Genomic DNA, 23,163 nt, shown 5'->3' with positions numbered 1-23,163 from the left:
GTGGGCTGGAAGAGCAGGTTATCATTGCAGGGAATTTGAACAGCTCTGTGGGATGGCCTGGCTACGTGTGACCTTCGGGCGTCCCTGGGTGCGTTCTGTGTTACCCCACACCTGAGCTGAGCTGAGGAAAGGGATCAGGGCACACCTCCTGCACTCAGCCTGCACGAAACTCCAGCTGCTGTAACCACATCCGTCCCCGCTGCCTCCACCTCCTTCACACGGGACCAAAGTGGGTCACGGCTTGGGCAGATGATCCCAACAGAGTCAGTCTCTGCCCAGCAGCCAGGGCAGGAGCTGTGTCAGCACTGACTGGTGTGGGCCCTGCACGGACAAGGTTTGCAGCCGTTTGCTCTCCATCTGCAGAGCTGGGGATTTTAGCACTCCTGGCCCTTCAGTTTTCCTCGCCAGTCTCTGCCGTGGTGGAAGTGAGCCCTGGGATGGGAGTTCCTGGCAACTGGTTTATCTTGCAGCATCCACCCACATCTCAAAACCCAAATTAGAAAGTCTGTCTCTGTTTATCATAGGGCCCATCTCTACAGAAACCAAACTTACTCTGGGGTTGCCCCCGTTGCTTCTCCAGCAGCGCCTGCCCTCAGCAGAGGGTTTCTCAATCGCCACCGAGGCCAAAGGGTCACAGAGGGACTGAAAAACAAACATTAAATCAGCGCCTCGTGGTTTCTGCTGCAGATCACCCCATGCTCGAGTGTTTGTCCCTGCCGCACGTGGGAGGCAGTTGGCACGAAGGCAGGGGCTTCCCGGTGATGCTGAGCCAGCACCGCGCACCCCCGGCCCCGCACCCGGCTCGGGGCTGGAGTGACCCGCCCGGGATAAGGGCTGAGGCCGGACAGTCCCGGCCAGCGCTGGCACCGCCCGCGACGGCGCTTGGGCGCGGACCCGCCGGGGTCACTGCCAGCGGTGGTGTCTGCAGGCAGGGAACGGGGCAGGGAACGGGGCAGGGAACACCGGCAAGGAACACCGGCAAGGAACACCGGCAGAGAACACGGGCAAGGAACACGGGCAAGGGTCACGGGCAGGGACCATGGGCAAGAGCCGCAGGCAGAGATTGCAGGCAGCGATTGCGGGAAGGGATTGCGGGCAGTCCCCGCTCCGCCCCGGCGGTGACGGCAGCGGGGGGGGCCGCGGGCAGCACCGCCCCGGGCTGGGCGGTCGCCGGGGCCGGAGCCGAGGCTGCGCTGCCGCCCGGGCCGGGCCGCGCCACCGCAGCAGCCGCCGGGGCAGCGGGGCCGGAGCCGGTCGGGGCCGGGCGGCGGGGCCGGGTCCGCGATCCGCGGAGCCCCCGGGGGGCGGCGGGACCGGCGCTCCCCGCGCAGCAGCTCCGATGTCGGCGCAGGAGCCGCCCCGGCCGCCCCCGGCCGAGCCCCCGGAGCCCGAGCCCGGCGGGCGGTACGAGGCGGTGGTTCCGCACTGGTTCTACTGCAAGGTCACGGACTCGCGGGAGCGGTGGGTCCCCTTCAGCGCGCAGGACTCGGAGCGGCTGGAGGAGGCGCACGGCGCAGGTAAGGGGGGTGGGCCGGGCTGGGCTGGGGCGGGGAGCGCGGGCAGAGCCCACCCGCCGCGGGTGGGGGTCCCACGGCGTCCCCAGTGTCCAGCTCCCGCCGTACACCCACCCCTCGGGTGGGGGTCCCACGGCACCCCCGGCCTCCAGCTCCCACCATCCATCCACCCCCCAAGGGTGGGGGTCCCACGGCACCCCCAGCCTCCAGCTCCCACCACCACTATCTGTCAGTCGCCCTTTGGTTTTACATCTCAGGTCCCTGCTCTTAAATCGGTGTAAAGAACAGGCCTGGTGAGGTCAATGGGGGAGCATCAGGTGTGTGCTCCGGGTAAACACTGGGTACCAGGGAAAAATTCCCTGGACACATCCATGGCTTCCACCTGGGATGCCAGGTTTTCCTTCGGGGAAATTTAAATTGGAACTTTTTTTTGGCCACGTGCCTGGCTCCCAATAACCGAGCTGTTTGGATGCATCAAATGGTCTGACTGTGTTCAATTGCTACTGCTCTAAATAATACATAATCACAGCGCAAAGCATCCTCTGGTGAGGCTGGGAGAGTGCTAGGAGGATGGCAGGAATTCTGCTGGGGGATTCCCCTCGTGGGGAAGCGTGGAGCTGTGCCTGCTCCGGGGGTCAGCTCTGAGCCCTGCACTGAGGCCCCCGTGTGCCAGATGTCACCATCTGTGCCACTCGCTGCTGCCGCGGGCAAAGCTCCGATTGCCCAAGGTTTGGCTCCCGTCCTCCCTCGCCCAGGAAGTTTTGGATTAGAGGTCGTGCTGCCCGCCCCCAGTGCCACAGCCCAGCCTGGCATGGGGCACTGTGCCACCAGCCCAGCCCAGGGGCAGAGCCAAAAGGCAGGGAAGTTCACAGGATTTGAGGTCCCTATTGGGATCAGTGTGGAGTTCTCCGGGAGGGGAATGATTTAGAGACCCAGGTGCACCCCCACCATTACACAATGCACTTTCCAGGCCACAAATTCACTTGTACTCTAAGCAAGGCAGGAAGAGGCCCTGTAAGCCTGAGCCCAAACCAGAGACAAGGACAGTTAATGCCTTCATCTTACCTTCTGCCTCCAGGGGACGTTTTGCTTGGGGCATCTCTCCCAGGATGCCCCGATGCTGCTCTCGGGGCTTGGCTGTGGGCAGTGCTGGTGCCTGCTGCCGTGGCTCAGACCTGCTGTGCTCCGGCCTCGTCCGTCTGGCACGTTACAGCCTCCTGGGAGCGCCCTGCTCCGGGCCTCTCGTGGTTAATTCCAGGCCTTGGTTCCGCAGGGAAGGACCAGGAAGACGTGGTTGTCCCGACGTCGGGGGGCAGGTACGACGTGCACCTGAAGCAGCGGCAGCGCGTGGCCGTGTACTGGCAGGAGGAGGTGTCCGAAGTGCGTCGCTGCACCTGGTTTTACAAGGGAGACAAGGACAATAAGTATATTCCCTACTCGGAGTCCTTCAGCGAGGAACTGGAGGTAAACACACCTTTCCTGTTGGTTTCCATCTTGGCCTCTCCTTGTCACACACCGGCCCTGATGTCCCAAACCCCATATGGGGCCACTGGCGCCATAGTCAGGCCTGAGGACACGAACTCCAAAGAGGCTTTGGCACGGCCTTCCTGCAGCTGATTAATGGAACTGTGAGCACTGCTGTGGCCTCCCCGTCCCCTGCCCTCGTCCGGCTGCGGCTCATCCTCCTGCGACACCCTCAGCATCAGGCTCTGCTTTGGGAAGATGCATGTGTAGGGATAGAGATGTATGCGTAAAAACACACAGCATTGCAATAATCTCTATTCTGACGTGCCAAAAATACAGTTTCAAGTTGATGGGGAAGTCTGACGCTGCTGCTGTCAAAGGGGGGAGGTTCTTGGACACCCTCAGCAGGTGATCCTGGGATGACCCTGCTGCTCCTCCAGCTGATTTCTCTGCCGCTTTCGCAAAGTGTTGATAAGATATCCCAAAAACTGGGTGGGGAATGTCTCAAGAGGTTGAACATTCATGGGAGTATTGCCAGCTGACTCACAGAGGGTGTTCTCTTCTGTAGGAAGCTTACATGATTGCTGTGACCCTGGATGAGTGGAAGAAGAAGCTGGAGTCCCCCAGCAGAGAAGTTATTATCCTGCACAACCCAAAGGTGAGCAGGGCCTGATGTGCTGACCAGCGAGAACACCCCCTTGGGTCTCTGCAGGTCTTGCTTTGTGCTCTGGCTTTGTGCTGTTCCCTTCAACCATGTCTGCTGAGGAATGGGTTTGTCCCAGTGGCATTCCCCTCACCTGCCTGTGCACAGGAGAGGGCAGTGCCAGAAAAGTCTGGCATTTCCTTCACGTTTCTTCTCAACACCTCTTTGTGCAGTGGGCTCGGCCCAGCGCAGTCTGGTACCAGCCCGTGTCACCCGGCAGCTGCTGCAGCCAAAGCTCTCTCTGCTCCACCAGGGTCACTGACAGGCTCTTCTTGTTTCCCAGCTGATGGTGCACTACCATCCTGTCGCCAGCTCCGACGACTGGGTCTCCACTCCCACGGAACAAGGTCGACCCCGGACTGTGAAGAGAGGAGTGGAGAACATCGCTGTGGAGATCCCCAACGGTGAGCTCGCTCCTCCCTTCCACCCATCCAGAGCTCCCATGATCCTTTCAATGAAGTGCACATCTAAACACTTGGTGCCCCGAATGGTTCCAACAACCTCCCCAGCACCAGTGAGCTGTGCCATCAGTGAACACACAGAGGCAGTGAGAGGGGGGAAGGCAGTGAGCTTGCAGCTCCTGCATGGAGACAGAGCTGTTGGAAGCTCTGCAGTGCCTGAAATTACCCCTGAGGTCTTGGCATCTGTGTTTGTACAGGAGGAGAGTTTGTTTCCCTGGTAGGGACACAGGGGTTTATCACTTACCTGCATGCTGGTGACTTTCTGGGGCAGGTGTTCTCCCCATCTCTGAAGCTGAGTGTCGGCTCTGCCCCCTCCCAGCTGCCCTGGGCTCCCAGTCAGGCCTCAGGACTTGTCCTCGTGGGGAGGATGGGCAGTTACTCCTGTCTAACCCCTGCATTATCCATGCATGCCTGTCCTCAGGAAGGCACGTATGCAAACTAACTTGAGTGGGAAGGAGAGAACAAGTCCTAACTCCACCTGGGGCCTACCTGGGAGGTGCAGCTCCATGGGGCCCAGTAGCTCATTGGAGTGGGCTGGGCACGGGGCAGCTGGACAGAGACCTCCTGGTCCTGCCCTTCCTTGTGCTGGATGTGCCCCACGGGTGGGGCTGAACTGCCGGGAGCATCCACTCCCCCCGGAGCGAGGGTGGTGACAGGAGGGGGACGAGCCCCTCTGCCTCTGTGCCCTGAGCTGCTCTTCCCTCCTCAGGAGAGCCCCTGCAGATCGACCACCTGGTGTTCGTGGTGCACGGGATCGGCCCAGCCTGCGACATCCGCTTCCGCAGCATCGTGCAGTGCGGTAGGTGTGGGCTGGGAGCCCGGCTCAGCTGAGCCAGGAAAAACCTCATCCTGGACGCTGGGAAACGCTGTCAGGGTGCATCACACCATCCCGGCACGTTGGCAGGCTGCACGGTCACCCCTGCTGACTGTGGGGAGTGCGAATGGAACGTTCACTAACCCACCAAATCCCGCCTTCTGGAAAGGTTTGGGCAGCCACTGCTCGTCCGTGTTCTGCTGCTGCTCCAAATAGTGAGTTTCCCAAATCAGATACGGATTTTCCGAGTACCTGTCTAAACCTGCTAAACTAATTAGTAGCCTGCTCAATCCATTGCTGCGGGTTAATCTCGCTGGGTGAGGTCCCACAGGCAGCAGCATCACATTCTCTGGAGTGATTTGGGACAGCAAATCTCTGTTCACTGTGAATTGCTCAGTGCTGTAGGACAGGTGATCCCTGAACCTGCCTGGAAGCCCAACGAGATTTAACTTGTAGAAGTCAAGAGAGCTGAGATGTTTCACAGAGTTTCCTATGAATGCTGGCTGTTCTTCTGTGTGACCTGCTGATGAAACTATTTCAAGGCTGCTGAACATTTGAAATGAGGGAAATCAGCCTTTCTGCCTCAGAACCGAGTCCTTACAAGTTCATCTCCTCCCTTATGATTCCTGCACAGGCATCTCCACAACAGTTATTTTTTATAAATTTCTAAAAGTACTTTATCCTGACTGCTGGGCTCTGCCCATGTGAAGGAGGTACAGATGGGACAGCAAAATCCAGTAAACACACGTGACAGGACATGAAGCCTCCCCTGATCTCTAGTTAAAGATTCAGGGACTTAGGGGAGCAGCAGCAGATTAAAGACCCTGGTGGGATTTCCCCGTAATGATCTTTTATCGTATTAAGTGGTGTTGGTGCCACGGGCTGGCCCTGGGGCGTGATGGATCTCTGTAAGGGTTCATCTCTTTTCCAGTGAATGACTTCAGGAACGTGTCCCTGAGCATGCTGCAGGCACACTTCAGGAAGGCCCAGGAGCAGCAGCAGGTCGGCCGGGTGGAGTTCCTGCCCGTGAACTGGCACAGCTCCCTCCACTCCACTGGTGTGGACGTGTAAGTGTCCCACAGGCACCTCCTCCAGGGCCCGTGTCCGTGGGGATGGAAATGTGCACAGGCGGCCTCCTCTTCCCTGGAAACACCACTTTTTCTGTTGGAAAAGCGGAGGGAAAGCTGAGAGTGTTTAGGGGTGAGCAGGACAGATGGGGACCCCCAGGCCCCCTCCCTACAGCCATTCTGCAGCGCACAGCAGGCACCTGCTCCCATCAGCACCGAAGAGCAGAGGCTTCTGCCTCTCCCTGGCTGATACCGGGAGGGACTGTGGACATCCACACCTTCTAAAGGCCTCTGGGAACCAAGTACCCAGTGTCTGCACTCGAGCACTGCTCTGCAGTGTCCCAGGAAGGGCAGAGAGCAGGCCAGGCTCCTGGGGAAGAAAGGACAGGCTCTTTATTCTTGGAATGTAAGAGCACGGGCTGTGCTCTCCTTTTGGTCTCAGCATGTGCTGAGGGCCTGAATTACAACACACGTCCTTGGAGGCGGTGTCAGTCCTGCTCTCAACTTACATTTTGCTTTAGAAGCCTGGTAGGGTTCCCTGACATCCTCAGCTGCAACTCCCTCTTCCCTTTCCCCTGCAGTGACCTGGAGCGGATCACACTGCCCAGCATCAACCGCCTGCGTCACTTCATCAACGACACCATCCTGGACGTGTTCTTCTACAACAGCTCCACCTACTGCCAGACCATCGTGGACACAGTGGCCTCGGAGATGAACCGCCTGCACCAGCTCTTCATGCAGAGGAACCCGCTCTTCAAGGGGGGGGTCTCCATCGCGGGGCACAGCCTGGGTAAGGGGCTCACCCACAGGTCCCATGAGCATCCCCGTGCCAGGGGAGCAGGGAGGGTAGAATCATACAATGCTTTGGGGGGAAATGACCTTAAGGATCTTCTCATTCCAACCTCGCTACCATGGGCAGGGACACCAGGTTGCTCCAAGCTCCGTCCAACCTGGCCTTGGACACTTCCAGGGATGAGGCAGCTGCAGCTTCTCTGGGCAACCTGTGCCAGGGCCTCCCCACTGAGTAAAGAATTTCCTCCTGACATCTAACTCAGCCTGTCCTGTGTCAGTTTAAAGCCATTGCCCCTTGTCCTGAATGAAAAGTCCAGGGTGCTGCTCTTCCATCCCAGCAAGGAGCTGGCTCGGGCTCTTCCCCGCCGTGACGCTGACGCTCTGCCCGCGCCTGTTCCCAGGGTCGCTCATTCTGTTTGATCTCCTGACGAACCAGAAGGCTGACCCCGAGGAGGAGGAGCACAGTGCACAGGTACAGCCTGGGCTCTCCGGTGGTGCTTGGATCCAGGGGGTCACCGACCCCCCACTTCTGGGTTGCAGGGGGAAGGGGGAGACCCCCCCAACGTGCAGATTAGTGAGCAAAAAGCGTGATCCCGAATGGATCTGTTCACAGGGGTCCACGACAACTTCAAGCAATGGGGGTATTAAGGAAGTAAAAGAAATTCTGAAGAACCTGGAGCTGTCTGAGTATTGTGATGTTTTTGAGAAGGAGAAAATGGACAGGCAAGCACTGGTAAGGAGCTCCCCTGTTTTACTGGCTCTTGTGGCTCTTCCTTGCTTTTCTTCCCCATCATTCCACCACTGCACATCTTCTGGTACTGAGTCACTCGCACATGAAATGTATCTGAGGATGAACAAAATCCCAGAGAACAGACACCTCACCACACCTCTGCTCCTGGACTAACACCTGCCTTGCATATTTTCCAGTTCTTGTGCACAGAGAACAACCTTAAAGAAATGGGAATTCCCTTAGGACCAAGAATGAAGATACTCCATTACATCAGCTCCAAGGCAGACACACAGGTTTGTTTTCTGCACAGCTTATGCTCATCCCATCCCATCCCATCCCTCTCACACAAGGACCCCTTTATGTTGCTGCAGGATCAGAGCTCAGCAGCTCCCAGGCACGGCGAGGAGCGCAGAGCTGAGCCGGGGTCCCCGTCACAGCACGACCCAGAGAGCACAGAGGATGTTGGGACCTGCCAGTACAGGGACGTTGGCCTAGGACAGGTGACAGCTGAGCTCTGACTGCGCCCACGAGGCCCTCGTAACACCAGCACAGAGCTCATCTCAGGAACAAATCCGAACCTCCCTCTTTCCCAGGTCTCAGCAAACTACCCCCAGCTGAACTACAAGCCCACCATCTTCTTTGCCTTCGGGTCTCCCATCGGGATGTTCCTCACAGTGCGAGGAGTGAAGCGCATCGACCCGAACTACAGCCTGCCCACCTGCAAAGGCTTTTTCAACATCTTCCACCCCGTAGGTACAAGAACCAGAGCTGCCCTGCCTGAGACACGTGGAGCACGAGCCCTGCTCACTGTCCCTCTCCTCTGTGCAGTTTGACCCCGTTGCCTATCGGATCGAGCCCATGATTGTCCCAGACCTGGAGTTCGAGCCCATGCTGCTGCCCCACCACAAGGGCAGGAAGAGGATGCACCTCGGTAGGGCACAGGCAGCCCCTGTCCCCCGGCCCAGGGCCGCTGCAGCCCCCAGCCCCACACCCACCCCCCTCCTGCCTTGCAGAGCTGAAGGAAGGGCTGACACGCATGAGCGTGGACCTGAAGAACAACTTGCTGGGGTCGCTGAGGGTGGCCTGGCAGTCCTTCACCCGTGCCCCAGTGCCAGCCCTGGAGGCCAGGAGCACCGACGCCGAAGCAGAGGCAGAGGCTGGCACGGAGAAGCAGCCAGGTCAGTGCCAGGGGGTGCACTGGGCAGAGGGGAGGTGGGGATGCAGCCTTGGGAGCTGCCCGTGGAGCAGCATGTGCTCGGGCTCCCCACAGCCACTCTGCCCCTCGTCTGTGCCCAGCAAAGGCCCTGCCTTTGGGCTGTGGGTGCACCTGGCTGTCCCCAAATGCTGTGGCCTTCCCCTGTTAGTGCCTGATGAAGGGGTTTTCTGGGGGGTCTCAGCACACCACTCTACTTTTTAAGCCTGCCAAGCCTGTCCCCCTGCTCTGGCTGTCTCTTGCACTACTGTTTCCAGGCACTGAATTCAGCTGCCTGTATTGTCATGGCTGCTGGTGCCCTGTGGCTGAACCACGCTGCTCCTCATTCCTGCAGACACAAAGCCAGAGGAGCCCCCTGCAGCAGTGAAGGAAGAGGCCTCACTCATTAACGTGGGGAGGCTGAACGGGGGGAACCGCATCGACTACGTGCTGCAGGAGAAGCCAATAGAGAGCTTCAACGAGTATCTGTTTGCACTCCAAGGCCATCTCTGCTACTGGTAAGGGTTTGTGATCATCAGAGCTTCAAACTCACGTGTGATGAAGCAGAATGGCACCACTCTCAAAGCCTGTGTAGTAAGAAAAGCCTTAACTTGAGGGAACAAGACCTTCTCCTGCCTGAGACACACAGAGGGTGGGCAGGGACAGAGGAAGGAGACCAGTGTGGTTCTCCTTGCCTCGTGGGGCATCTGCAGACCACATCTACCCAAAACATCACACGTGTCCTCACAGGGTGCAGGGAAGCATCCCCTTCTAAGCCCCATGTCCTTCTTCTCCAGGGAGTCAGAGGACACAGTTCTGCTGGTTCTGAAGGAGATCTACCAGACACAAGGCATCACACTGGATCAGCCTTTGCAAGGAAGCCAGTGACCAACCTGTGCTGTTCTGGCTGTAAGTCACCTTTGCCTAAACCCCTTCCTGATTTCCTAGGACATCTCAGAGGAGATCTGGTTTGTCTGAGGGAACAATATCCCTTATCTAAGGCAGGGAACTCGTGTCAGATTTTTTCTTTGGCCTGTCAGCATCTTTGGCTTCTTTCCTGTTCCCTGCATATGACCACTACCAGCCAAGAGGAGAGAAACAAGGAGGGTCCAGGAGACTGTGCTGGGTGGATTCTTGGCTGCCTCACTTGCAGCTATTCCTGTGTCCTCCTTTTGCTTTCTTAGATCCAATTCCACTGAGTACTCACCAGGAAAGTCCAGATCTCTTCTCTGCCTTCCTCTCTCCTCTGCTGCCGTGTCCTGCATGCTGCTTCCCAAGTACTTGCTGCTACCTGGAGATAAGGATGGATTTTCCTCCATTTTGGGTAGGGGTGGTGGGGGGTAAAACTATCAAGGGAAAACACTTCTGCTCGAACACACACAGAACCCGCATGGTGACTCCCTGTGGCAACGTGTACTCTTAACCCTCCACCCTGTGAGCCCCCACACCAGCTCCTCCACCACTGCAGCACACGAGCTGTCCAGGCTCACAACCCACCGAGGGCTGACCCTGCTCCTGGCCCAGTGAGGACACTCACAGCCTGGGACCTTGAGGAGCAAAAAGCCTTAACCACGCAGCCTGGAGGGAGCTGCAGCAGCCTTGGAGCGGGGGAGATTGCTGACTGCTCACACAGAGCACCCGGCGCCAGGACTGCCAGGGCCCAGGCTGCTGCTGAGCCAGCAGGATCTGTTCACCAGCCCCCCTCATCTGCACTGCTGCTGCATGTTTGTGCACCCCTGGGCCGTGCTGGGCAGGGAGCGGGTGCCCCATAAACCACGTTGTGAGAGCGGCATGTTCGTGCTCCTGCTGTGCTGTGTTGGTAGTGACGTCCCACCACCCTCGCCCAGCCCACACTGGCAAACCAAGGGGCTCCCCCCGGTGCTGACCACACCAGTGCCCAGCTGTACCTGAGGAAAGCTCCACCTCCACGTCAGACTGCAGCCAGGCTGGGGACAGCAGCTGCTCCTGGGCAGTCTGGAGGCCTGGGCCAGCCCTCAGTGCCCTGCAGGGACATGGAGCAGCGCTGCCGGCCCGGGGGCTCTCAGGTGGCCACAGGGATCTTGCGCCCGCCACGCTCCAGTCGTTTTTAGCTTTAAATGTACAAAATACAGCCAGCAAAGTCGGAGCCCAGATCCACAGGGTCTGGGCACGGCAGCAGTGACACCAGCTCTGCAGGCAGCTCAGTCTGCAGCTGCCTTGGAGCTCTGCTCTGAGGGGGATAGGGCCAGAGAGCCCCTGTGCTCCCTCCCTGGCCACCAAACCCCCCTGGGCTGGCTCAGTGCCTGGGCTGGGGCTCCAGTGCTGTGTGAGGTGTTGCTGTGCAGCCTTTAGAAGAGCCAAACCACTTTCCCTCCCGCTGACTTTTGCCCTGCATGGGGTAAGGAGCCTTTTCCCCCAACAGCCTGTTGGTTTGTTTTTCCTCCACTGCCCGTTATTTGCACTACTGGAAGGGTTTTGTTTGCAGCCTCCATCCCTCCTCCCCTCCCAAGGAACAGAAGCTGTTCTTTACCTGACTGCAGGAACAGCCAAGCTGCTCAGCTGGCACCTGAACTACTGCTGGCTAAAGTCTCCTACGGGAGTAGGAAAAGGAACAGTCTTAACATGGGACACTAATGATCAGCTTTTTAAGTTATGCACTTTGTTAAAAAAAAAAAAGTTAAATACATTTTAAATGTTATTTAATGTCTTTTCCAGTAAAAGCCAAAATAAATAAGTAGATGACTGTGGTACGTGCATGTCTGGGGGGAGAAGGAGGGGCTGGAGAATTTACCTGTGCAGTTTTAGGGGAAAGTAAAGCTATTTCTGTATTTCTGTTGAAGCTGCAGGGTCAGAGGGCCCAAATTGCAGCTGATGGGGCAGTGTTTCATTAATGACTCATCTGCCTCACTCTGCTACAGCCTCACCTGTGCTGTTTGCACACACAGACACTTGATCAAACCACACCTTGTCTATGGAGGGAACCTTCCTTGTCTGTGATGTGACAAACAACTGCTCACACAGTCCTGCCAGGCAGCTGGCTCTGGATCTTGGTAGCACAGCCCTGCCTTGTCTGAGACAAACCACAGGCAGGGAAACAAGCACCTAGGCAGGGATGCTCTCAGACACCACTTCATTTTCTGCTGTCATCTCCTTACAACTGTACTAAAGCTGCAAGGAAAGAGGTACAAAATGAGCACCCACCAGCAACTCCTGCAGACACCAGAGGAAATGGCTTACACAGAGACAACCCAGGCCTTGAAGTAAAGTTTTAGTACCACAGCTCATTAAAAAAATTAAACTCCTTTATTTGGCAAATTAGAAAAAACTCAAGGCTGGCAGGTCCTGCACTTCATTTCCCAGGAGAAGGGCTGGGACAGCTCAGCTGGATTGCAGGGAGGTGACCAATGGTGCTTCCTGGACTGGACACTAGGACTCCCACCAGACTGGGCACACTGGATTGTCAGATTTTCCCAGTTCTTGCTTCAGGACCTTCATACCTGGACTGTCATCCTGCAAGGTGGCACCTCAAGTGCTCCCCTCGCTTCACAGGAGGCCCGAAGTGGAGGACACCTATAAAATTCCATTAAACGAAGCAACACAAGCCCCTGGGCAGGAGACTCACCGGCACTGCAGGGAACCCCTGCCTGGGGCTCATCCTCATCAGAACCACTGCTGAGCAGCCTCCCCAAAGCCTTGCCCTGCCCTGGCACCCAGGGATCAGCAGGACAGAGCCCATCACTGTATGTCCAGGTGGAAGCTGGGAGCTGGAGGCTTCTCCTCATGCACCGGCGGCGGTTTGGGCTTGGACAGAGACGGTTTGTGGCACATGGAGTCTGTCAGGGGAGGGTAGTACTGCCTGTAGCACAGGTACGCAAGCACCAAGCCCATCATGGAGCCAACCAACACATCTGTGGGCAAGACCAGAGGAGAGTTAACAACCCTTCACCCTCCCAAGCCTCCCTGCTGATGGAATTCTCCAGCAGCAGCTTTTCAGCTGGACCTGCAGCCTGACTCTTGGCTGTAAAACCAAGCTTGTATATATTTCAAAAACACAGAGAAAGGCATCAGCGCCCTGCAGGAGGCACCAGAATTACCACCAGAGGAGCAGGCAAACCCCCAGGTTGCTGTTGTGGGCCCTGAACAGCCCTGTGGCACCACGGCCCCACCCGCTGAGCCCCGTCCGGGTGCGCGGGCAGGCACAGACCCACCTTGCCAGTGGTGTTTGTAGTCGCAGGTGCGGGACACGGCGATGAGGGTGGCGAGGAAGAGCGGGAGGAGGAAGGCACAGAGGCGCAGGGCCCGGCCCCCCCGGCCTGGAGTGAAGCTGTGCAGCTTCCCCGCCAGGTAGAAGGCGGAGAAGGCGAGACCAGCGAAGGCGACTGGAAGAGAACAGAAAACAGCATCGGCTCAGAAGAGCTCCGGGCTCTGCAGAGGGCCCTCAGTCAGACCCTCACCCTGTGGTAGAAGGGCTGCAAGGGGAGTCTCTCCTGCCCCTATGAGCCAAGGCAAGCACCAGCTTGGGAGTGATGGATCACACAAGCTGGTACCCGGGGTTACAGACAGCTTCTGACCACATTTCTCACCCCACTGCTTTGCAGAGGGAAACCTGAGGCCCCTGACGAGGCCAATGAATGCAGCCAAAGCAAACCCAAGCTGCTCTCCCCACGGCTCCTGCTCTCCACAGCTCACTGCCCAGGGCTGCAGCAGGAAGGGGACGTGGAGCACTCACAGGACGCGTGTCCGCTGGGGAAGCTCTTGCGTCCCTCGGTCACTCTGCGGGAGTCCCCCGTGCACACCAGCTCCGCGTTGGCTCGGCCGTCCGGGAAGCAGCGGTAGAAGAAGTCGGGCCGTGGCCTGGGGCAGAGATGTGAAGCACAAAGCACACATGTGCCATTGGTGTGGGCCCCCACAGAGCACCCACATTCCCACACCAATGCAATCCTGCCCGGCACAGGTCTGAATGAGCCCCTCTGAGCGATGGCTGGAGACAGCAGGTCCCCCCCAGTGTTTGTTCTAATACTGAATTGTCTTTACAGCCAGAAAAACCCACATCCTTTCCAGCGTGTCACACTGAGCTCCTAGCCCTGCTCTGGCTATTGCAGCTCTGCCCCCAGCGCAGACCTGCCTCCCCTCCCCTCCCTGCACGGCACTGCTGGGAACCAGCCGGTCTCTCACCTCCCCACGATGAGCTTCAGGGCATTGGTAAAAAGCCCATTCAGGGCGAGAGCAAGGCTGGCAGCTGGGAGAGAGCAGAGGGGTCACGTCAGCATCATCCCCACCCGAAAGTGCAGCTTCGAGGCACGTTCAGGCACGGGCAGGGCTCAACCTGCAGCCCTCTGGGACGAGGAGGAGCTCACCAAGGCAGGCTTCCCGCGTGTCCTCGCGGTCGGCGCTCATGAACAGCCTCGCCAGCACGATGAGCAGCAGGGGAGACAGAAACGCAATGAACTGCACAAAACAAGAAGATTTTTAGGTGCCAGTGAAACAGCTTTAAGCTCTCACAGAAAACCACAGCAGCTGCTCAAGAAGACTTCCCCTCCCCAAAGCCGAGCAGAAACTGTCCTCTCCAAAGGGCACTTCCATCAGAAGCACAAACCCATCCCAGCTGGATTTGCAGCAGGCCCTGATTAGCCCAGCATGTCCTCAGGTGCTCAGACAGCTCCTCTGGCTGGTTATTGGGGGTGTCCCCAGCCACAGCACCTCAGCTCTCCCCTCCCTGCCAGCCCCGGCATTAGTGCCCTGTCAGCAGCACCCTCGCTCTGTCAGCAAAACCACTGAGCTGCTGACTCAGTTATCACCATTCCCATCTCAGCCCGACTGTGCCGGGGGATTTCACCCCGGGGCACCCACGGCGTGGCTGCCAGGCTGCCAAGGAGCTGCTCCCACCTGAGTTCTGGCATATGTTGTGCTTTACACCACCAGTTCCAAATGCTACCCCGAGGTTTTGTCCTTAATGTTCAGTGCCCACCTCTTGCAGAAAATCCCAAGTGCCATTTGCCAGGACAAGCAGGAGCTTGCCCAACCCAGGAGCCACAGCCCCTGACCTCACACCTGCTCCAGAGGGAGCCAACCCCTCTGACACGCTGCTGTCTCCTCAAGTCCTATACAGGGTTATGTCAAACCCTTTTCACAGAGCCTGGAGCCCTCAGGAAAACATTTCACAATAAAATGATAATAAACTCTGCTAAAAATAGCTGCTTTCAAGGAAAACGTTCCCTGATAGCGAGAGCTATGCTATCTTTGTGCTCCTGGGAATTTGGACGTGGAACGAGATTACGAACAACAGTGCAAAGTCCACACTAGTTTATAAACTTCAAATCCCAAAGACAAGCCTGGATGGTAAAGCCTGAAAACATGATAAAAGTTACTGTAAGTCTTATCTAGTTTGTATTAATCTCACAGGATGGGCTGGAAGGTACCACTGGGGGCCATCCTGTCCAACCCCTCTGCTCAGGGTCCTCAGAGAATGTCACTCAGGACTGTGTCCAGGTGGATTTTGAGTGTCTCCAGGGAATGAGACTCCCCCTTCTCTGGGAAGCCTGTGCCAGTGCTCAGTCACCCACACAGGAAAGTTCTTTCTTGTGCTCAGGTGGAAATTCCTGTGTTTCAGTTTGTGCCTCATCCTCCACAGAGCAGAGCCCAGCTCCATCCTCCCAACCCCTCCCTTCAGCTATTTATCCACATGGATACAAGATCCTGCCCTTTCAGCAACCTGCACTAGGAGCTCCAGGTATTGCAGTACAAGCCTTCAGCCACCAGCTTTGCTTTAACAGGAGAGCTTATAATTAGAGAAAAAACAAAGTAAATGCAGGAAACACTGGCACGGGCTGCCCAGAGAAGCTGTGGATGCCCCATCCCTGGAACTGTTCACAGCCAGGTTGGGTGGGGCTTGGAGAAACCTCGTCTGGTGGAAGGGGGGGCATCCCCCATGGTGGGGGGGACGACGACAAGATGATCTTTACGGTCCCTTCCAACCCCAAACACCCCATAAACTTACAAACATGAGGGCGGTGGGAACGTGGTCCACCTCAACGTAGGGGTTTTTATAGAGCCACATCTCCTCGGGCTGCACCACGCGCTGGAAGGGCGGCAGGAACTCCATGATCCTGGAACGAGACAAGGCAAATGAGCGCTGGGGCGGGCACGGGGGGGTCGGGGCGGGGGTCCCGCACTCACCCGAAGGTGGCGAGGAGCAGGGCCCGCAGCGCGGTCTCGGCCGCCAGCTCCGCTCGCCGCATGGCCACTGCCCGCCCGACGAGCCGCCGCCTCCGGGGCGGAGCGAGCGCAGCCTCCGCTCCCTTCCCGGAGGAGGAACCGCGGAGCCGGGAGTCCCGTTATCCATCCCCCCACCCCATACCCCCCCCGCCGCGAGACGGAACTGAGTCATCTCATCGTTGGAACATTCAGAACGATTTATTGAAGTCAACCTCAAGCAAAAATTTTCAGATCAGTGGAATGTCATTAAAAACCTTTCCAAAGGAATCCTCACGGAAAAGCAAAAAAAAAAAAAACCAAAACCAAAACAAAAACCGAAAACAAAACCAAAACCAAACAAAAGAAACAAACAAAAAAAAACCAAAACAAAAAAAACACATCTGAATTCCAGAGTATTTGTCAAATAAAATAATAAAAAAAAAAGGCAACATCTCAGTAAATAGAATGTACAAAAATTATATGTTCTACCATCACACACAGTCAGTAAGAAGCTAAAATATTACAGGCAAGTCTCGATACGCTCTACCTAGAGGACAGGAGCTATCTATGTACAGGGAACCAGCTTTACAGGCTTCACACTATGCAAGAGGACAGAGGCCAACACAAACCCCCCAAAATATTGGATATCTCAAAGTCTATGCGGCAACATCAAGTCATGATACAGTAATGCCCCGTGGGATCGGACACTCCTCCTTAGTGTCAGGGCTGCGTCAGCGTCCAAAACTCCTCCAGACCGACTTCGTGAATATCGATGCTTTGCTAGTAAAGACTCGAGTGATTTCGTTAAAATAACATTTCACAGAATCTACAAAGTTTGTTACAGATAAACAAAGTCTACAGAAATAACAACTCTACAAAGGTCCATCTTACAGAGCACGTGGGGATGGAGGCGGATCCGCAGGGATCTGTGTTGTGCAACATCACTCGCGTGGAGACAAACGGGTTGGGGTCCTCACAGCACCCCAAATGCAAATCCCCCCCACCCCTGGCTCAAACGGGACATGATCACCCCGGGGGCTGTGGCAACACCATTGGCTCGTTGGAAAAGTGACACAGACAGAGACACAGCTCCACCTGGGAACAGGGAACGTGGGGGGTCATCCAGTCTGTTATGGCCCAACGCCAGTGAGAACTGCTCGGTGGGGGCCTCTGAGGGACCCCCACTCCGTTGGGATCTCTGGAGGGGACCCCAGGCAGCCGCCCGGCCCCCAGAGCTGGCGGTGGCATGGGGAGGGCACAGCCCCAGGGAACAGGGAGTGGTGAATGGCTTTGGCAAATTAGTACATTTTCCCTTTTTGATTCACATTAATCACAGAAATCCCCTACACAAAGCCCAGTTCCAGCTCCCCACCTCCCGCTCTGGAACGAAGAGACCCCTCCCAGGGGAACAGGGACCTGAGCTGCTCACTCAGGAATACAGTATCACAGGGAACAGCTTTGCTTTTCTTCGTTTTTCCTCAGAACAACACCGGGAACACATCCAGCGTGTAGGAGTGTATTGTAAGTGCAAAATGTTTTTGCTACACAAAGAGAAATGGCGGGGAAAGCTGATGGGAATGGGAAGCAAAGGGACAGCATCGCTCCAAGGTCGCCGTCTCCCACGCAACACCTGGTGAACACACACCTCCGAGACAGCTTCCAAACCCTCCCGTTTGCCGTGGATCCACTGCACAGCGGGAGCAGGAAGGAACTTGGGGGGAAGTCAAGGACATTTTCAATGCAGTTATTCAAAAAATTATGTATAAATAAAAAAAAAAAAAGCTGTAAAAGGAACCGCAGAGCTTCAAGTACATTAAACCCTGAATTCATGAGGCAGAGGTTTCCATGTTAAAGTGACTTCTCCGTACCAGCGTCGGACACCCCCATCCCACCCTCCCCCCCTCCCCGCCCACATAATTCTGTAAAGTTTCAATATATACAGATTTTATGCTCATTGATAATTATGTTTAGTAATTGTGTCTTTCCCACTCTATCCTGAAATTAGGTTACAAGAAGTTGGGGTTTTTTTTATAAGAAAGGCCAAAAATCCACATTCCAGCCCTATTACTCCATTTGAACAGATTCTCCAAGACCATGTGGTGACCAGAGAAGGTGATTTGCCCACAAAATTGCCTTCCTGAGCTGCAAATGCCTTCAACAGTCTACAGACAGGACAAGTCTACACAATAATCCGACAGCTACAACAGCAAATGCTTGCACTGTGTGTTCAGGAGTGATGGAACCAGCCTCTGCACCACTGGAATCACAAAATCATGGAATTCTACCTTCTAGACTCATCTGGCCAAGGGCTGCAGGACATCTGGTGCTGTGCTCAGGAGCAGCTGCAGAAGAAAAGCTCCAGTAAAGCACAGACTCCATCACCTGGGCAGAGCAGCTCAGGCACTGCCCAGGTGCCACAGCTGGAGGCGGGGGGTCACCAGAAGTGTGGGGCCCACCCCAAAAATTCAACACAAAACTATGGGAAAAGTGTGCCAGTGTGTTCCCATGAAGGAACAGCCGACAGGCTGGAACAGCACGTTGCAGCTCTCCACCAAAATCGCCAGCTCTGTGGATCTCCTCCAGGCCTCAGCATGAAGCGACCAAACTATCCAAGATTCCTTACTTTGGAGCCCACACAAATTAATTCAGCAGCTGCCTTCCCCTCTGCTGAAGCCACTTCATCAGAACAGCTGTGCAATTTTCTCCTTACAAAGGAATTGCACTAAGGAGTAGCGTTCTGGTTACTCAGTCTGCAAAGACGTGGTTAAAATATGCATTTTAACATCTGAGTCTGGCACTCAGAACAGCCCCTCCAGTCACCAAGATACTCTGAATTGGCATCTTCTCATCTCACAATGTTAAAGCCTTTTGAAAGATTCACCTTCTCTTCAGTTCAGTGTTTTGTTCACAAACTGCACAACCTCACAAACCATCTCCTGTTTTCCCTTCCAAGTTCAAGGTCAGTTGTTGGCTGTTATTAATCTTTTTTTTTTTTTTTTGGTGGAAAAAAGAAGCACCTGTAAGAAGTTTGAACACCAACCAAACCAAGACATGAGTGGGGTGGCACAGGAGGAGCAGCAGCCTCAGTCACAGCATTTGACAAGTTTTAAGCCTTCTGTGGCCCTCCCATGTCCTGTGACTCTCAGTGCTCCAGCACAGCCCCACAGCACGACAAGCTGGGCACTGATGGTCCTGTTCAACACTCCTGGTGCTGCCACACCACTTCCTTCTGCTCAGCAAGTCACCATGGACACAGAACGAAGGAGCAGGTTGGTGCCCTCACATGGCAGGGTGATATTAACAATATATCATATATATATTATATATATTTTAGATATAATATATATATAATGTATCAGCTGATACCTGCAACATCAGAATGCTCTGACTTCCCAGGAGAAAACCACTGAACTTTATCAAGCCTAATAAATCATATAAAGGGAACACCTTGGGCCCCACGAATGCTGTAGCAAGAGCCGTGTTTGGAATTTCTGAGAAGGTTAAACATCCTCAGCAAGGAGCTTAAAAAGAGACATTTCTCACACAAAATGCTCAGAAAAATAAAATTCTTTTTTTGTAAAAAATACCAAAATCCAGCACTGCTTTCCAGCAGGGTTAGTGTCAGACCCTCACCAGAGCACAGCCCAGGGCATGAAGTGCTTTAAAGGTCCCAGCAGCTGCTGCCCCAGGGCTGCCCCAGACACCCACAGGTTCTGCCTCCCAAGGGTGTCAGAGCTGAGCCCATGGCACAGCAGCTGCTCAGGGACTGTAGTGTATCCTGTCATTCTACAATTGCACACACACACAAAAAATAAAAGACAACTTTCCCCCGTACATGAATTTGAGGATGAGAAGGACACTGGGCAGAGGCAAGGCGTGTTCTAAATCCCACATGGACTTTTTCAGCCCATTTCCTCCATCTGAGAATTCCCCATGTTCCCGCAGGTTTGTGTAAGCAGTTTCCCAGAGGCAAGGTTCTTAATTCCAAGGCTGAATTCAGCCAGATGCCAGCAACACTTGATTATTTTCAATACTCACAAGCAAAGGCTGGCAGGGAACAGCTTTTATCAGCACACAAGTCAGAAGCTCTCGCTGCACCGGGGCAGGGGTGACACACAGTGCGTGGTGAGATCATGGGCTGGGGGAAGAGGGTCACCAAAACTAACTCCAGCCTGGGGACACCAGTGCCCCATGGCTCCTTGCACAAACAAATGGAGGAAAATAGGTTTTCTAAAGAAAATCTGGAGCAGGAACCAACCTAAGCCACTTCCAAAGCCTCGCTGAAGGAGTCTGTCTCTCTGATTAACAGAGGAAATCCAAGACAGAACCATCTCCTGAGGCTCCAGCTGGCTGCTGGGATACGGCCCATTACCCAGACACAAAATACCCTGTTCATCAAGGAAGTGCTGAGATGTTCCTCAGCTCCACTAACAACAAAGATTAAAGTTAGAAGATCCCTCTCAGCAAAAAAAAAAATAAAACCTAAACGTTCAATCAAAACCAACATGCACACGGGTCGGGTCCCTTAATGTGCCCAAGTCTTCCCTGAAGCCACAGGGAGCCTGAGAAGGCAGCGCTGAAGAATCACACTCAGTATCAGTGGCAGATGACAAACTCACCAGCAGGACTAACCAGCTCTGAGACTGGGAGCCTCTCCTGCCTGGGAATGGTTCCCAAACTGGGCGGGATAAAGAAAGAAATGACCACTGTGCAACTGAACTCTGAATTTTCACCTATCTGCAAACACCCATTACAGCTCTGGGGCAAGGAACCACCACTTCTTCCCTCCTTAAACACTGCCAGACCTTGTGTTACAAGCACTTCCAAGAAGTCACACACCTGATTTCTCACAGGAAAAGCTTCACAATAATATTCATAAGTTAATACGAGAGACAACCTACCTTCTCCAATGCCTTTAACAATAAGTACTGGAACAGAGGCATTTCAGAGTCACCTGGTCTGACACCCACACCTGTCTGTTTGGCATCTCAGCGTTACAGAGGGGGGAACTTTGCTCTTTCCATAAACTAGACACAAAAGTTACATTGGCTTCTCTGTTTTGTTTTCAAAGACACGTTGACTGATCAAAGCCAGATCTTCAACACCCTTTCAAAATTAAATAAATAAATATGTTGCTATGCTTTTCTTTCTACACTCAAAGAACATTATTTTAAACAGAATATTCTTTTCACTGTCAAAAGGTCTACGGTTTTCTTCGAAGGCCAAGACGTTCCTGGTTTCCAACAGTAAGAGCTGCTGTAGCACATTCAAGGGCAAAAGAAAGACCAAACAATAAAAACCAAACACCACTGCCTGGTTCTGCTCGCTCAGGTCAATGGTCCCGTTCCAGCTCACACGCGACGGCTCCGAGGACAGACTGAGCGTGGCATCGCAGTCTCTCCGAGTTCGTCGCCTGCTGCCCCTCTTCTCCCCTCCCGCGTTTGTCTTTAACCAAATTCACTCCTTTGCCTCTTCCACAGCATTCTGTGCTTCCAATTTGCACTTGATCTTGCTCCAGTACTCGGGTGCCACAGGAGATTTGGGGTCGTGTGCGGAGCAGCAGAGGCGGCCGTCCAGCGCCGACGGCACCAGGGCTCCCTTCTCGTGATCCTTACAGAAGGAATGGGGGCAAAACTCACAGAAGGAAACAGCAGGATTGCTACAGACGTCGCACTGATGCCACGGACACTCCCACTTTCCTGGGGATGGGAGGAGAGAGAGACACGAAGCTGGAATTAGTGCATTTTGGGGACAACACCGGCCTTTAACCCTCACTCCATGTTGGAATTGCTCAGACGAATGCAAAGAAAAATCAGCTCTTAAGGTGGCTGCTACTTCTTCTCACTGACAAGAATCTGACTAGACACAGTTTGTTTTGCATTTTAGGCCTCTCTTGGTGCAAAACATTGCTGCATGCATAACCAGAGCTTAAAACAGTAAGAACTACCCCCTCTGACACCAAGGCACCAAATATCCTTGCAAGATGGAGTTTGTTTTATACATTTTCCTGATTTGTGAGCATCTCCTATTGCCCTGGACACTGCCCTGCTCAGAGGGTACCTCCAAAGGAAGCTTTAGTTCTGTTGGCTTTGTGAGTGTTTGAACTGTCATTTGATTTGTGCTTGGTCACCCTGGGACACCAAGATGATGCTTGTGTTCCAGTCAAAGTAAGAGGAGGAAACTGGATCCAAGAAAGAGATGCAACAAGAACAATATCAGAAAGGATGACAAAGCCTCTGCCCATCAGTTCTATTTAGGAACAGTCACCTGCTGTACTGCTACAAGTGAGTGGTATTGCAAAAGCAAATATGCTGACCTTCATGCAAATGAACACTGAATTTCAGCTCAAACATTTGTCTTGCAGCAAGAAGGAAAAGAACAGGAGCCACACAACTGCTCTTACCAAAAGGTGGTTGAGTCAGGTTAAGGCATAGGAGGTGGTACGCTTTGGGACAGTCCTTCTTATCACACATGACCAGCTCTCCCCCATCTCCACACTGGAAACAGTTGTCTTCGTGCATCTGCTTCTGTTCTGTTTTTATTTTCCGTTTCTTCTGCTTTAACTTTGCATTCTTCACCTTCTCTTCATTTGCCGTTGCAAACGCTGTCTAACAAGGACAAAATCACAGCACACGGTCACTTAGAAACCCCTGGCATTAAAATCTACTAAAATCTATTATTTGCATGAATTCTGCTTAAATTAGATCCACTCAAAAAAGTTGTTAAGCTGTAAAGCCAGAAGTGCCCATCCAGATGTTTCTGAATTAACAGTCTGGTAAATTAACAACTTCCCCCCAGACACAACAGCACTGCAGGGCACACTGTAAAATCCTTAGGGACTTCCAAGGGTGGAAAGTACTAGATGGGCTAAAGAGTTAAATAAATCAAACCCCTCTCTTTGCCCTAGGAAGTTTCCAGATTTGGGAGGAGAAGCTTCACTGTTCATCCAGGTACCTTCGGACGCACTCCCAGGAAGCCGCTGCAGTTCTCTGCTCCGCAGTGACACTCGGTCCTGCCGTTGCCCAGGCAGTCCAGGTTGTAATTGAACGTTAACTCCATTCCTGCAATTCAGAGAAAACCAATTCACCCCCACGGACACTGAGGAACAACAGGCCTGTGACAGTGACAATTTATCAGTGTTTGTAACCGTCAGACCCCTGCTAAAACTGGAACCTAAAGATTGTCTCCACTCCGACGAATGACAAAGTTCCTAAACACGCCACTGGTATTAAGTAACTTTAAAGAAAAAGAAC

General features: G+C 54.4%; 3 protein-coding genes across 5 annotated transcripts in view; 1 reads left to right on the top strand and 2 right to left on the bottom strand.

Moving 5' to 3' along the window:
* The first annotated feature begins 1,039 nt into the window (after positions 1-1,039).
* On the top strand, positions 1,040-11,459 carry DDHD2 (DDHD domain containing 2). The gene is made up of 17 exons (XM_017831804.1): positions 1,040-1,517; positions 2,788-2,978; positions 3,547-3,636; positions 3,965-4,085; positions 4,852-4,941; positions 5,888-6,023; positions 6,605-6,813; positions 7,217-7,287; positions 7,429-7,548; positions 7,743-7,838; positions 7,917-8,045; positions 8,139-8,294; positions 8,374-8,476; positions 8,559-8,723; positions 9,093-9,255; positions 9,535-9,646; positions 9,922-11,459. Exons 1-16 carry the CDS (start codon positions 1,040-1,042, stop codon positions 9,623-9,625), a joined length of 2,409 nt encoding a protein of 802 aa, XP_017687293.1. The 3' UTR covers positions 9,626-9,646; positions 9,922-11,459.
* Positions 11,460-11,997: 538 nt separating this feature from the next.
* Positions 11,998-15,969, bottom strand: PLPP5 (phospholipid phosphatase 5). Its single transcript, XM_017831903.1, has 7 exons — positions 15,893-15,969; positions 15,714-15,822; positions 14,074-14,164; positions 13,892-13,955; positions 13,446-13,570; positions 12,925-13,095; positions 11,998-12,624 (listed from the first exon to the last, which is right to left on the bottom strand). The coding sequence occupies exons 1-7, from the start codon at positions 15,952-15,954 to the stop codon at positions 12,452-12,454; spliced, it is 795 nt and encodes a 264-aa protein (XP_017687392.1). The 5' UTR covers positions 15,955-15,969; the 3' UTR covers positions 11,998-12,451.
* Positions 15,970-16,107: 138 nt separating this feature from the next.
* WHSC1L1 (Wolf-Hirschhorn syndrome candidate 1-like 1) overlaps positions 16,108-23,163 on the bottom strand; it is a 36,857-nt gene continuing 29,801 nt past the window's right edge. For all 3 annotated transcript variants that reach the window (XM_017831899.1, XM_017831901.1, XM_017831900.1), the window contains 3 exons: positions 22,865-22,971; positions 22,314-22,518; positions 16,108-21,609 (listed from right to left, as the gene is read on the bottom strand). In XM_017831899.1, coding sequence (XP_017687388.1) covers positions 21,368-21,609; positions 22,314-22,518; positions 22,865-22,971 — 554 coding nt within the window. In that variant the 3' untranslated portion in view covers positions 16,108-21,367. The remainder of the gene's footprint in view (positions 21,610-22,313; positions 22,519-22,864; positions 22,972-23,163) is intronic.

This window comes from Lepidothrix coronata, unplaced genomic scaffold, assembly GCF_001604755.1.
Source record: "Lepidothrix coronata isolate B3197 unplaced genomic scaffold, Lepidothrix_coronata-1.0 Scaffold197, whole genome shotgun sequence".
Classification (NCBI taxonomy): domain Eukaryota; kingdom Metazoa; phylum Chordata; class Aves; order Passeriformes; family Pipridae; genus Lepidothrix; species Lepidothrix coronata.
The sequence above is the reverse complement of the archived record's forward strand: the minus strand, read 5'-3'. Positions and strand labels throughout refer to the sequence as shown.